General features: G+C 38.8%; 1 protein-coding gene across 10 annotated transcripts in view; it reads right to left on the reverse strand.

Moving 5' to 3' along the window:
* Nucleotides 1-15,829, reverse strand: part of TNIP3 (TNFAIP3 interacting protein 3) — a 70,163-nt gene that overhangs the window by 13,333 nt on the left and 41,001 nt on the right. For all 10 annotated transcript variants that reach the window (XM_084518798.1, XM_084518797.1, XM_084518792.1 and 7 more), the window contains 7 exons: nt 14,782-14,871; nt 13,607-13,672; nt 12,110-12,241; nt 8,525-8,653; nt 4,671-4,787; nt 1,841-1,966; nt 321-374 (listed from right to left, as the gene is read on the reverse strand). In XM_084518798.1, coding sequence (XP_084374924.1) covers nt 321-374; nt 1,841-1,966; nt 4,671-4,787; nt 8,525-8,653; nt 12,110-12,241; nt 13,607-13,672; nt 14,782-14,871 — 714 coding nt within the window. The remainder of the gene's footprint in view (nt 1-320; nt 375-1,840; nt 1,967-4,670; nt 4,788-8,524; nt 8,654-12,109; nt 12,242-13,606; nt 13,673-14,781; nt 14,872-15,829) is intronic.

Genomic DNA, 15,829 nt, shown 5'->3' on the forward strand with positions numbered 1-15,829 from the left:
TCTGTCCTGCAGATGATAGCCAGTTATGTACAGGACCAATCTTCTGGCAAGGGTTCAAGATCTCTATGTTGTGAGATTAAGTGCCCTCCTTCCTCCCTCCCAAGAGGGTAAGAGGAGGAAGAAAGGAAGTGCTCATTCTCCCAACATAAAGAGCTTGAACCCTTCAGCCCCTCCTGTCACATCTAATGCCACTGGCTTTGGTGGCTGACAAGCAGAGGCAGAGACCGGGAGCATAAGAAATGGAGACTGCTCCTCACTGCTCCCGAGGGCCAGCATTTCATTTACATCCAACAACAAGGCACAGGTAAACAGAAACATACCTGCTGCTGCAACTGCTTTTCTAGTTTTTCCTTTCCCTTCACACAGGTCTTAATCTGAAAATAAATGAAATATTCACCCTGATAAATCAAACCCTTAAAAATCACATCCAAAGCTGCAATGTCACTGCAATGCAGGGGCATATCACACAGAGCTTGTACCACCTGTAGGGCGCACAGTATGCATGCACTGCAGATAAATCACTGGTCCTGGTCCAGAGGGGCTGGGGAGGAGTGGGAGAGGCCTTTTAGCCCCATTTATAGTCCCTCTGCTCACTGTCACTGCTGTGAGAGGTTCTCACAGCATCCACTGACTGACCAGTCAGGGCCATACAAGAAGTTTAGGTTTCTATGGTCTATAGATGAAACAAAAATATATAGAAGATGTCTTGGAGTACAAAGACATCTACAGCCGTGTCCTACACACAGACACACCTTATTGAACCAACCAGAAGTGGGCTAGTGGGTAGGGGAAAGCTAACTAAAAGTTATTGCATGCAAAGTAGCAGATTTGTCCAAGGTATTTCTGCATGCCTGGGATGCCCTGAATGGCAAATCACAGCATTCACTCTGGCACCGCCATTTTGTTTGTTTGGTTTTTCCACCTGCATGGAATGCTTCCAAGCACCTACAAAAGCACAGGTTAGCCTCAGGCCCAACTGCAGCAGTGCCCTAGCATCAGTCAAGATGCCCAACCTGTGCTCCTCTACAACTGAAGCTGGTGGCAGTGAGGAACACTGGACAGCACCTTGTCTCTGACTCTATTGCAAGATCTTACTAGTATTGATGAATGGCTTGGCTGAAAATAAGGCAATACCACAATTTCTGTTTCAAAACAAAGTTGGGAAGAACAATAAATCATCACAGAACATTTTGGTAATCAGCCATTCTTTTAAGACATTGCACAACTCTGTCAAGACAGGAAACCTCAAAATTTCATAACTTTTAAAGGGAGTTAAGAAAGCTCAAAATTTTGCATGCCATGACTTTGCTTTGGCTTCCTGAATGTCTGTGAACAGAATACTGACACTACTCTGAAGAGATAAAAAGGATGTTGCAACAAGAAATTATTCCAGAGGCTGCTCAGCTAATTTGGATGGAGACTTTTTTTTTTTCCTCAGTGATATTAATATTGCTCTGTAATTCCATAGCAGAGGTCAGGATTCATTACAGACGCTTTTTATTTCAAAAGCTGGTTTGATGTTACAACTCTCATATCAAGTGCCAGTGAAACAATCAAGAGTCCTCTGGATTTGTTTTTGATTCCCCCCCTGTATTTTAAGATATGTTTGAAGAGTTCTTGCAATAAACACTCCCTTCATCTACTTAATTTGGAAGTTGCCTCTAATCATTTCTCATCTTCTTACTGCATTACTTCAGAATGATTTCATCCCAGGTGGTGACCTCACATAAAATCCAATGTCAATTAATGGAAGCCAGAAAGCCTTGGATTGTGTGGAGAGTGAGAAAATAAAAATAAAATACACATGTGCTGGCAATAGTGACTTTCTTTTGACTCATACCTGAGAGTTTAGTTTATTCAGTTGAGACTGCAATCTCTCGTTAATCTTCTGCAATGCTTCTTTCTCCTCATTAAGTCTTTCTCTGTCAGATCGCTCCTTTCTGAAGTCTTCTTCATATATTTGTACCTGCAATCATTATGACTATGTGAATTTCAGCAGAGCCACAACAGAAATTTTAATCCACTTTGTTATATGGCTGCTTTTTAAACAATGGCCAAGCAGTGGGATGCATTCCAAAAGGATCCCTCTTTACAGTCCTGCAACCAAAAGATTTTCCCTCACTATTTTTCTTTTTTTTTTTTTTTTTTTTTTAATGAACAATACAAAATGACAATTCCACAGTGGCACATCAACTGAAACAGTCCACAGCTTCACTGTTTGTAGATAGTCATAATTAAAAGGCTTACTGGGGAATATCCATTTTAACAATTATAAGTAAGATACAAAATACTAAAGACGTGGATCTTTTTAAGGGATAAACAGTAGTAGGGCAAACATTTTATGTTTTTTTTTTTTCCAGTTTTCAATTGCAAACATCTTTTAATCTCTCCAGTATCTCAGATGCAAGCAGTTAGCATTCTGGTGGAGACCAGAGGTGCTCACACAGCACAAAAAAATGACTTCTATCACACTGTCTGACAGAAGATTATCATTTTATCCAACCTAATGATGAGCAACTGTGATCAAAGAACATCCTGCCTTTTTCATAGCCCACTGAATACCACATGACAAGCTTAGCCTTGAGCCTACCTTGTTTTATGCCTTTGCAGTTGCCTGCAGATTTACCTTTTCTGCTGCTCTAACTCTCTAACAAGAGTGTGGCCCAAAGGATTAAGCTGTGCAGAGTAAGTGACAGTATTTAGAGCCATTGTAATATATTTATGGCTAAAAAACTTGAACTAGTCAGGACAGTCAAGAAGTTTACACCTTGGCTGAAACACTGTGGAAAGAAACCCATAGTTCTTCAACTAATGGGCAGGCATCCACCTGGTATGAAGCTGAAGGTCAGTGGCACTTTCAATGACAGATAAGGTTGCATTAGATGGTTTTAGAGGTCTTTCCCAACCTGAATGGTTCTATTATTCTATAACAGCAAAAGCACACTGGAGTGGGAACTATCACCAAAGCTTTCAGGAGTCCTTTCAGTTGGTCACTAAAGCCTGCTGACAATCTACTGTCAAAGAATTTGGTTGCTGTGTCTCATGCTCTGCCCCTAGCATAGACACAGCTTTTTTTTTTTTTTTTTTTTGCTGGCAGCAGTATTACGACTACACAGGAGAAATAAAGAAATGTTAATACCTCAGGGAAAGAAAAAAGAAGTAAACACAGGGCTCTATAAATTTTCACGACCTGCCTGTTGCAGCTGATTTTTGCAAGTTTTTTTTTAATCTGACGGTCCCACACTAGATATAACCCCCTCCCTGAATAACAGTGTGTAAAATGAACAAAGGTTTTCTGTGTGGCCGCGTGGATCTCTGCTTACAGCCTGTGCCTGAAGGAGGCACGAGCACTACTGACCCTCCAAAATAGCAGCAAAGCTGATGTTTGCAGACATGCAGCTCTCTTGTACCTCTGTCCACCTACATGCACCTCTTTATTAGAGTTTCCTCATTTCTTCTCTCCTACCTCACTCTCTGCTGTCTCACCTCCCTACTGCTCCCCACCTGTACAATTTGTTGAAGCTGCAAGGGAGCAAACTTTGTCACAGCTTTATCATTATATTCTCTTGTCCTGAGAAACAGGGGGACATCTCTGAAGCAATTAATGCCTTTAACTTTTCTATAGTAGCCAGGGATGGCCTGGTGACAGCCAAGCTCTGGTGAGGCTCTGTCATATTGTGTGTCCCAGGGGTCCCTCCTCCATACAGTTAGAGCTTTCTGCTCCATTTCGTGCAGAAGGAAGTTTGGACTCACTGCACTGATTTATACAACTAGAGAAATATAATCATAAAATGGTTGCCCCATGAGAATTCTGAAGAAAAAAAAAAAAAAAAAAGAAAAAGGGTTTACTCTATTTTATTGTGTAGAATGAAATAACTCATTACTGTACAATCAAGTGCAGGATTTTATTCTCCAGCATGTGGCAAGCATTACATTAGAGAGCAAAATCTGGCTCTGCTGTCAAACGTGACAGAAACAAGTATTTTATTCCCATTGAATAAAATTCCCATTCTGATCACATCCATTTGTGTGTCAATAATGTTAGCCCTAACACTGTCCAGGATGACAGACCAAAATTGTTAGATTATCTGAAAAGTATCATGCTTTTAAACATATTCTCTCATATGCAGAGTGCACAAAGCACTTGAATTGCTCAAAATGAAGATTTAAAAAAATAATTCTCTGTAGTGATTGGTATGCAGGTTATAGATTCAAAAGTCTCATACCACACTTTGAACAACTACGATACCAACACTCTAATTTTCCAAGACCAGCATTCTCTAGACAATTCATTAAACATTCAACTTCTACGATATAAGGAGCAGAAGATACAAGCAACAAATTCGTCAGTAACTCATGAAGTTTGGCATTCTCTCTGGAGAAAATTCAGTCCCTAGCAGGGAGCTGGCAGGACGCCTCCAAAAATCACAAGAATCATTCTGCAGCTTGAAACCCTACACAAGAGCTTGCTCCAGTCTTTCGCAAGGACTGAATTTCACTTTATGGACACTGCTGTGATGATAGCATCTTAGGAAACACCAATTTGAATGGACTATAACTCTTCCGTTCAAAAGTACTATATAGCAAGTCAGCCAGGCACTGTTCTTGGGAGAGAAGGCAAAATCGTATGGCATGAAATTCAAGACAGGCTTGCTTCCAGCCATTCTCACCTGCTGCTGGAGAACTTCAAGTTGGGTTCTCATGTCCTCAAGGCTGTTCTTGTCAACCCCCTCTGAAGGAGTCCCAGGAACAGATTGGTGCTTCTTTTGCAACACATCCTTAAGGGCCTGCAACATAAAGCATCATAGTTACTGTACTGAGATCCACCACATCAGAAAGATTTACTTTACAGCATTATAAAGTTTTCTCCTTAAGTAGAGTCACAGACCTTTTTTCATTCATTTGCAGTTGTTTCAATTATATACAGTGAATATTGTGAATAACATTTATGTATGCCTAAGTCCAAATTCTCAAAGCGCCTACACTAGATCCATGAATTTGAGATGGTGTAGTTTAGAAGACTGTGTTTTTACTTAAACTATAACCAACAACTAGCTGTGGAAATCACGGCTGCAAATCTCATTCAGAAATACCGTTTTCCCTGTGCAAATCAGAATTTGAGAAAGCCAAGACCGGTGTCAAAAGACGAAACAACCCAAGAATGTTAAAGTAGCATTCGACTATGCCTATAAATGTTCCTGTAGTAAAGTCAGACTGAAACACTTTTTGCACCAGGAGCACAAATTTCGACAGCTGGAACCAAAGTGAATATTCACATCGAGACGAAGTTATGTAGTCTCTACAACTTGTCACTAGAGGGAGTCATGTATACACACACTACACTGAGAATGCTCCTATACTATTTTTCAAATTCTGCTACATTTCTTTGCAGATTTTATTTATTTAATAGTGTTCCACAGCTGTCCCTTGGACTGGAATAGTTCTTAAATCATTCTTACCACTTTCTGTCTATAACCACACTTACACATTTCTTATTTACTCTACCACAAACGCTCACATTTCAATTTCAGTGCTTTTCTGCATCTCCCACGGAACATACGGACTCAGCTAATTTCCTCCACTTTAGAAGGTTCTCTTCTTGCTAGTGGTCCCCAGCTTCCCCTGACTGGCCATGCACCACTCATGTTGTAAGAGAAGGGAGAAAATAACTTGGAAAGGGAAAAGGGAGAAGGGGAAGAAGACAAGCAGAAAAAAAAGAGCACCTAAGAAACCCAACGATTAGTATTGTGGAATTCATCTTCCGTGAAGTATCAAAAAGGGGGAAAAATAGCACTTCCAACAAGGAATGCAGAAGAGAAAAGGGAGGCCTTTTATCTGATGAAGTACTGTCCCTAAGAACAGTGCAGGAGAGAAAGAGGTATACTACTGACAAAGATTGTATTCCACGTTATACGTGAATAAGGTTATACCTAAATATGGGATGATGTGGACACAAATAGCTCACTGACTAATCTTCTTTTTGTCCCTTCCAGCCACTGCTAATCTCTTTTACAATATGACACTTCAGTGCTCTACACAAATAGCAAAACAAGTAATAAAAACAAGTTGCACATCAGCTTTTAGATTGGAAGTGGAAGGTCAGCAGCCACAAGTGTCTGTGAAGTTTTTATATCATGATTCTAGGTAGTGAGCTGCAAGGTATCATATATTTTGCAAAATGAGTTATAAGAGCTTCTTTCATGATAAAAATGAGCACAAGCAGAAAGGTAATACACAGTGATGCTCCCAAGAAGGAGGATAACATAGCTCTGTGGCAATGGCAGGATGACTAACAGCAAGGTACAAGTAAAAATGAGAAGGACCTCACAGCTCACTGAGTTTAACTCAGCTTAACTTCATGCAGTGTTAAATAATGTTCATTTAGAAATACTAAAAACTGAAACCTGAAATCGCAAGACAAGAAGCACAGAGATTTTTCTGATATATATACACATATATTTATCAAAAAGGAAACTATATTTCTGAAAGACAACTAACTTGGTTTTCAAAGTTATGAGAAGGATGTGGTCCATGCAGCTAGCAATCCCTTAATCTAACCACACGAGTGTGCCACATTTGGGAAGAAATTTTGAAGAGAAAAGCCTTACAGACATTAGAAATGGGATGAAGTAAAGCAGACTTTAACCTGATCGTCTTTCATTTTAAAAAAATAATAATAATAAACAGATTTTCTTAATAGGGAAATTACAGCCTATCAGTCTACGTTTGAATGACACAACTGAGATAGCGCTGCAGCAAAGTTATCAATTAAGTCAGAGAGAAATTTGTCTAGTACTTGAACTGTAAGGCAAACAAGGAAACAGCAACAGAAAAGCCAACAGTCTTGGGATATGGCATTTCAAACTATTGCAACACTTTCATATGGCAAACATCAAAGTAGGATCAGATCTACATATTGGGTACTCTGGTTGACCAGATCAATGCTGAATGAAGCTGGAAGCAAACAGGTTAAACAGGTATTTAAGAACCAGTAGTTATATCTTCCATAAACTGGGAACTAAGTAGCTTAAAATCATGCATAAGCAAGCACGGTTATGTATTTAAGGGAACAAAAAACTTGGATCAGCTTAGCTACTGTCTGGTAATGAAAATATGATTGCTTCACGTTGATACGGGAAAAGAGCAAGGGTAACAGCAGGAGTGAAGCAATTTGTTTGATACTACTACCATTAATAATCATCATCATCATCATCATCATCATCATCTGGCCTGAATAAATTCAGCCCAACTGAAATGGATGAAAGTGTCTAATGAAAGAAGGGTTACAGCTCCAGAACAGCCTTCCAACAGCAGTAACGCAGAAGGAGCTTAAAGTGCTTTTAAGGTAGAAGTTTGATTTAGGAAAATTTGTAAGCAATTGAAGGCACTGAAACTACAATAGCAGAGGTACTAGACTTAAAAGGTCACAGTATTACATGTGTTCATGAGATCTGAAGGATGCAATTACACAGGAAATCAGTAAAGCATCACTCGTGTGAGAAACTATGTTGCATAAAGCTGATGTTTCATTTAAAACTATGGTTTATTCACCTACATCTTAGTTCCAACAACACTGTAAGATTCTAAAAATAAAATAAAATAAAATAAAAATCAAGATCTGTAATGAAAGTCAGAAAAGGTTTTGAGCAAGTCTTGTCAATGCATTTCAGAATGAACTAAAGATCATAAATTGTCAGATATTTTAATATGGCAACATTACCTTTTTGCCCTGACTTTCACACATTCTGGTCCTCCAATTTATGCTTCACTTAAAGATACACAGCAATGGTTATTGCAGTGCATTTCCTCAGGAAGCGTTTGTGGTTCACCGTGAAGTACAGAATTGTTAGAAAACACCCACTGCTTTATGTGATCTTTTGATTAAACAAAGTTGCATTTATTACTTTCCCTCAGTTAAAAAAAAAAAAAAATCCCCTGAGCTATTTTATGGCAATTTCCTCAATGAAATACACACACACGCATACATACAAATATATATACAAAGTCATGTATGTATGCATGCATGCATATAAGACTGGAGCATATGTCTTGTGAAGAGAAGCCATTCTCAGACAGAACATACGTAAAACAACAGTTTTTAAACTGTTTGATTATTATTTTTTTTATCACAGTGTTCCACTGGAAGCGCATGAAAACAGCTTTGTGCCATTTCCCATTTCCCTTTTGTTTTAAGGAGGGGAAACCTAGAAAGAATATAATTATGACAGAGAGAAGTTTCAGAGAAGAAGCCAAAGATTTTCTTAACTTTCTTCTTTACAGTGCAAACCCTCCAACCTGCCAAGAGCAGCATGAACAGGTGTTAGCTAAATTCAGTTCTTGCTTCTTTCCCCATCTCTCAGAATCTATGATCTATGGATTAACAGTGACCATTAGTTTGTTACCATAGACAGATTGCTCACCCAAGGAGTGAAAATAAAGTCATCAGGTAGTGTTAGTGCTTAACATCAGAGACCCTAGAATTAAAGGGAGAAGTCCTAGTCACTGGCTCAACTCTTGCTCATACCTTATTAAGACGACTTATTTCACACTCATAGTGTTCTTGTTTTCTTATCATTGAGGCATTCTTCTGCTTCAGGAGCTTGTTCTCTTCCTTCATGTCGTGCAGGACTTCGCTGAGAACCTTTGTTTCTTTCTGGGATGCAAAATACAGAGAAATGCAGATGGAACCATTTTTCAAAACAATTTTCAAGTATCTGCTGCCTGGCAGATGTGCTGAATTTTTGGTGTCCCAAACACAGCTGGGAAGGAAAGCAACAGGAAGACGGATGGTTAGTAAAACCCAGATATGACAAAGTTTATTGAAATTGTTTTGACCGCTCACCATATGATGAGATAGAGGCAACATACCAGAATAAATTCCTGCTCTCCACAATGTGCAGTTGCATAAAGGCAAGAAAGAGCTGGCAGGCCAAAGCAAATGGTAGCATACAAATGACCATCGCAACCCTGCCTTAGTCTCATCCACTCAATGCAAGGCCAGGGCTAGAAGCAGGTTGAGTCCCAGCCACCCCAAGTATCGTACAACATCGGAGACAAAACCACATCTCTGTATCATACAGCGTGAGGGCTCTTCCCACTACTCAAGAGGTAGGCCTCAGCTTGCTCAAGAATTACCAAGCTGCCAACTGAGGCTTAGAAACCCATATTTTTTTTATTTTTTCTTTACCTCATCACTTTTGTTGTTTGGAGCTCGACCCTTCTTAGTGTCTGTGCCTACGCTGCTTCCATCCCAGCAAACCACCATGAAGATATCCATATTTGCAACAGGACTTATCAAGTCTTTCAAGATGTTATTATACTAATTAGTAGGACAGATTTACAAAATTAAGTTTGATTCACTTCTCCTATTGCTTTCAGCACGGCTATTTTCAACTGACAATGAGGGGAGCTAAGATTCAGATCAGAGCCCGAAGTAACTGGCATTGTGTAAGCTTCCCTCCTTTCTCTCCAGGGTAATGCATTCCTAGCTAGCTTGCTTTTGTCAAATTGTCTTATAGAAAGATGTTCAGACATTTGAAACAGAGTGACTGTTCTACAACAACAACAAAAAAACTTCAAATATTCCTCTGCAGCTGCTTTATGTGATAAAGAAATGAGATCCAACAATCACACACACATGACACCATACGCATGCTATCTTTTTGTGCAATAGCACTATCTCTGTGCAGCCAGCTACTAGGTATTTTCTCTCTGGGCTCATGAGAAGTGAATCACTGTGTCCACATCAAGCCACTGAAAAACACCCCTGAGAAACTGTCCCATATGCAGAAGGTAGCCTTATTATCCTTTGTTCTAGGCTACTTGGAACATTTCTATAAGGAACTCACTCAGGATTTAACTCAAGTTGGCATGTCTCTGTATGCTTGAATATATTAAAAAAAAACAAACAAACAAACAAACAAACAAACAAAAAAAACTATAATCCTTGTAGGTTTTTAGCTTTATTCTACTCTTTGCCATCCCCTCTTCCTCTCTCCTAGCACACATTCTCATTCTCCAAAGCTGACAGCTTGGGGAATACAAACATTTATAATTAACCCAAACACGGTTTGTTTGGGTTTTTGAACCATCTGAATTCTTAGTCTTGTTGCTTCTTATTCAACACTTAACCTTAGGTTTTATGGCTTCTTTGCCATAAGTCTTTGATTACCATCTACAGGCACACAGTTGAGCGCAGAGAGAACAAAATAATTTAAATCTCCAAAACAGTCAGTTTTCATCTGTGGGCCATGGAGGACATGCGAACAGATAAACTTTTAATTCCCAACATTGTCAGTGTGACAGTCATACCTTCAGATGCACCAAAAAAGAAAATTAGCTCCATCAGACAGAGATTGCTGTTGCTAGTTTTCCCATATGGCTCAGGGAAGCTACTCTGAATAAATAAATTTAAAAGGTCCTGTCAGGCTGCTGGATTAGATAAGCAATTAGAAAACAAACACCTTATTACTCTGACCTGGCAACAACCTTCTGCAGCCTATGCCAGCTCCATGGCTATAGGGAGTGAAGAACATTAAAAAAATAAATAAATAAAATAAAATAAATGTTGCTATCTTCTAAGAAAATAAAATATATACAGAGATACATATATAATACTGTATATATAAAATATAAAATAAATTAAAGTATGAAGAAAGTTAGATGCTGTAGAAAAAAATACAAAGCCCTACAAAATTTATCGTGATAGATCTGTCAAACCAGGCCTCTTCAGCATGCTGAACTTTAAAACAACAGACTTACTTGTGTGTTTTCAAGCTGAACAACTTTAAGCATTTCTCTTAATTGTCCCTTGGAACTGCTTTTTCTTCACCTAGCCCCATGGGCAGCACAGCACTACTTGATGTGGATATTATAATTTATGATGCTCATTCATAATTCTCTACTTTTACCAGCTACATATGCAAAGGTGTAGATCTCCTGCATCCCTGCAGGGTATCCAACAAGTAAAGAAGTTCAAAAGAAATAGAAGCACATAGTGGCTGCCATATAATTTGTAGAGAAATTGCTGTTCTAAAGTTGGTATGCCAGGCAGGTTGACCCATCCCCACAAGAGATTTTTAGAGTATATAGTTACCTTGTTCATTATTCACGTATGCACAAAAACAATTTGAGAGTGTACTGCTCATTGTTACCTTTCCAAAGAGTTAGCAATTTTTCACAGCTATCATTTATTAAAAAGGTTGACAGTAAACATCTTAGTAATATGAACAGGAAGATGGATTGTCTAGCATTGACTGTATACTCAGGGCAAATACAGGCAGTGATTAAACAAGTTCATAATGGCATAGTTTGCTTTGAAGCATGTAAATGGGCCTATGGGTTGGAAACCAAGCACGTTTACCCACGTTGTAATAGTTAAGCAAGTAAGACAAATGTTCAGCCTATGAAAATAAAAGCTTTTTTCCTACAACAGCTATCATATTTTTTATCTGATAATGGAAGTCATGCGATTGCCACTTGTCTTCAGGTTTGTTTCACATTATCAAGTTTCCCATGAGAAAGGAGAACCTTGCCTTCAGCTGTTAGAACAGCAGTCAGAAGCTCTTACAAGAGGTTACGAAGCTGTATTACCATGAAACAGAATGAGAATACTTACTGCTTACTCTCTGATGCTTGACAGATGGGGCAAAGACAACCTTTTCTGCATATTTGGTATAAAGTTGCTGATTACTTTGGTTGGTGGGTTTACTTTGGTGGGAATTTAGCTTCAGGGATCTGACTTTTTATTGTTGAGCATTTTATGTGATATCTGCAGCTTTTCCATTTAAAATTGCGGTAGCATTTTCTTTCTCTGGACACAAAGAAATTCACCCTAAAAAGAACACTCAGGAAGAAAATATCTAAGCTATGCACATCAATCTGCTCTTTATTCCTTCTCACACACACTACTGCTGTGTGGTCTGACAATTTATACAGAAATGACTGCCTCACAATGCATAGTTCTCTGATCAAAGAGGAGATCAGCCACTGCCTTGGGTACAATATTGATGAGCACCCAGCACCACCACCTACAGGGTCTGACATAGCCCATGGTGTGCACTTAGTAGAAGAGAGAGGAAAGACACTGGGTGACAGTGCACCCTCCTACCATTTCCTGTGACCGCCTGTCTCTGCCCAGGACTTGCAGCCTCTCCTTTTCTGGAGGATGCCGATGTCTCTCTTCCTCCAGCTCACTGACTCTCCTCTCTGACATGTCCAGTTTTGTCTTCATTTCTGCCAGCTGAAAAGCAAATAATATACCATGGTGGGCTGACTGTGCATCCAGAAAGGCACAGCACCCCAAAGGTGCCTCCAAATCCTTTCAACTCTCAGCAGATTAGCGTAAAGGCGTGGATCTGGTTGGGTGCAAAGTGCCCAGCCACTTACTCCTCCCCCCAAGCCCTGCTGCTCTGTTTGCAGGGGAGACTCTTAATGATTTAGGGCAGTTTTTCTCATGGTGTTACCTCAGTTGGCTCTAGCACTGGTTTTGCTGCCAAAGCACTGCTACCATGGGACTGTTCCTGCATATGAATTCTCCATTTTTAATGTTCTTTTCCTTTCCCTTTGCAACACGGACTGCCTCGGCACTAGTACACTTCCAAAGCAATCTAGCCAGAGGCATAAAACTGTCCCATATTAAATGAGGAAGAGACATTTGAATTCTCTTTGCACAAAAAAGTCAAGGAAGAAATGATCCAGATCTCAGTAAAACTTACTGGAAAATATTAGAGAAAATTTTCCTGATAAGCACATGAGGTCACTTGGCAAACTTCCTTTTCATAGAAGGAAATAAGAGAAGTGTCAGTTTATGAACCAACTTAATTTTTAGAATACCGAGAAATATTTTAAGCAGCTAGCTTTGCTAGGCAGTTGATTATAATGTCTGCAGCTAATATGCCACAGAGCTGCAAGCAAGGAATGAAAGCTATGACAATGGCATCTTGTCAAAAATAAATAAAAATATAAATAGATAAGTATTTATTTACCATTTACTTTTTATATTATGAATATTTTAATATATAATTAATATTTTTGTACAAAGCAGTTTCTCAAAGGTAAAAAGTCTCTCTTCTTACAGAAGGTGGCATTCATGGAAGATTTACCTGAGCGCTCCCCCATTACAGGGAGCCCTGGTGACTTTCTAGGCTTCCTAAACCAGAGTGAAATTTACCACAAAAGACGGGACAAGAACCAATAGACATGCGACAAAGTGAGTCTGTGGCTGGACACACCAGACACTGCAGGATAATTTTCAGGTCATTCTGCTCTGAAGTGTGACCTTGTGGAAGGCATGAACACCTCTGCTGTCATGTCCACCCATGGTTCCCTACTAATTTAGACAAAGCTTGCTTGTCTGTTCTCTTGTTATTTGTCTCACTGAAGATTGCAAATACATAAGCTTCACTTTTATGTAATGTGATTTTATTTTATTTAGGTATTTTACCTCTGTAAGCGAAAGACAAAATACAAAGTAAATATGATGATGGTGCCCACATGCCCACTCAAAGATACTACTACTGCAGCTACAGCTGGTTGATTTTTAAGCACAGATTTAAGCAGCAGCAAATAGTGTTCATATTCCAATAGAAGCAGTTAATATTGTTACCTGTTCTTCATAAAGTTGTTTCATAGCTCTAAACTGATGATCCCATTGTTTGTTCACCTCTAGAAGCTGTAATTATCAGGAAGAAACAGTAAGTAACCCTCATTTCAACAATGTCGATATATGAGACCTATTCTCTAGCTATGAGTGTTCACAACCTCTTTGTTATCTGGACAGTCCATTTCAAGAAAAAGTAAACATGAAATCCAGTGAGCTTTATGGCTCATCTGCCATTTCTTTGTTATTTCAACTAAGGCAGATGAATGTTCAGGAAGTAACATTCAGGAAAGATGCAAATAGAAAATAAACTGTAGGTGAATCATTTGCAACACTGTACAAATCCCAAACTGCAATTCCTAAATGGCTAAGGACAATTTTGTTAATTTGCTTTCAGTTACATAAGCATGTTTGCAGTTAGAAGGTCATCAGCTTCAAAACAGTGAATTGAAGACGCCTATCAACCGCAATTACAGCTGGGTGCAAACCCTGCTTGCCTTTTTCAGTACTACTAAACTGAGCAAACGTATGCATGCAAAACAGGGAAGATTGGCAAACACCTTGCATAAAATTGGTATGAGTGAAGTCAATGTGTGTGCATTTTTATTGGAGAAGGCCAAATAGGTTTCCCAGAAGTACTTTGATTTGTAGGATGCATGTTGACTCTTCAGAATGCTCAGAAATAGAATAGTTTCCAGTTTGCTGCTACCTGTGGTAACACTCCAGTTGCTACTACTCACAGTTATTCCTTAGGCTTTACCACAGTGATCATTATGAAAGTTTGCCATTTTCGACATATAAATCTCCACTCTTCTGGATTTATAACCGTGTTACAATATTTGGTCAATGTTTGTTTTTAGGAACAGTTCTCCAAATTTAACTGCCTAGATATAGGAACTATAGGAACTAATTTAAACACAAGTTTAAGTGTCTGCATGCATCAGGCTATGAAGAAATGAGAAGTGGAAATTCTCCAGATAGAAATTTCCTCAAAAGAGTGGGGGATGAGATTTCCAGAGAAGAAACAGAGCTCTTGCTGCAGTGCCTGATGAAACCAATTGCTGCTTAAATACAGTGTAAGTAACATTCTATGATTTCCTGCCATGGAAATGTTACTGAATTTGTAATGTCTACCTTAGGTTATAGCTGTAAAGATTAAGGGTAGGTAAACTTAAGATTACCTCTCGTCTCTGTCTTTCCAGTGAGAGAATCTGTTGTTCCAGAGAATTGGCTAATACAGTCTTCTTTTTGGTCAGTAGTACGTGCTTTGACTAGATGAAAAAAAAAAGTTCAAAAATGAATACTTCCAGCATCCCCTCTTCAAGTCATGATTATCATATAAAACTCCCATCCACCCTGCCACCAGCAATGTAAAGAAAGTGACACAGCAACATTTTCTTACAGTGTATTTGCCATCGGTATCTTAACACCTGCTGACAGCAGATTCTGAAGCGTACATCTGCTTTAACCCTGGTTAGCCTGTGTTTCAGAGCCATTATGCAAATGGGTGGCGACATAAACAAAATTAGGTCTCATTGCACCATCTGAGGTATAGAACACAAAATAGGCTAACAAAAAATAGGCTTTTAATTATCTTACAGATGGTAATACAACCAAATAGTAAAAGCCACAAAAGTTAAGCATAAGTTAAAGTGGGAGTAAGTAATTCCCTTCGTTTACAAGAACTAGAATAATTAGTAGTTTTGCGCCCGGTAAGTGTTTGCAGGCCTGCAGCAATAATCTTTAGCACAATGGGTTCAAAACAAGCAATACAGAAAACGAATAGGCTATTTGGAGCAATTAGGAAAACCGGTCCAATCTGCAATTGTTTGATTTAACTTGGAGTTTTGTCCATGAAGGACAAAAGCAGCTAAGCCCTCGTTCTTGTAACGGCAATGACAAATATCATAATTTCCCAGAAGTTTCCATGAGTTCTCATGAATACAAACATGTGATATACATATATATATATATATATATATATATAAAGAGAACTGGCTTGGATAAAAAACACACATTCATAAAAATCCATTTGGATCCATATGTGGTCAGGGATATTTTTTTCTCCCTAATCTGAATTCTAACCAATACATGAGAAAATGGGGAATAAAAGGGTGAGCACCTCTAATGTCTTATGAGTCCTGAAATTAATTTATTTTCTTCAACTAGAGAATTTAATGCCAACAATAATGAAGAAGATCACAGAATATTTCTACTGTGTCTTTTCAT

Source organism: Aythya ferina (genome assembly GCF_964211825.1).
Source record: "Aythya ferina genome assembly, chromosome: 4".
Classification (NCBI taxonomy): domain Eukaryota; kingdom Metazoa; phylum Chordata; class Aves; order Anseriformes; family Anatidae; genus Aythya; species Aythya ferina.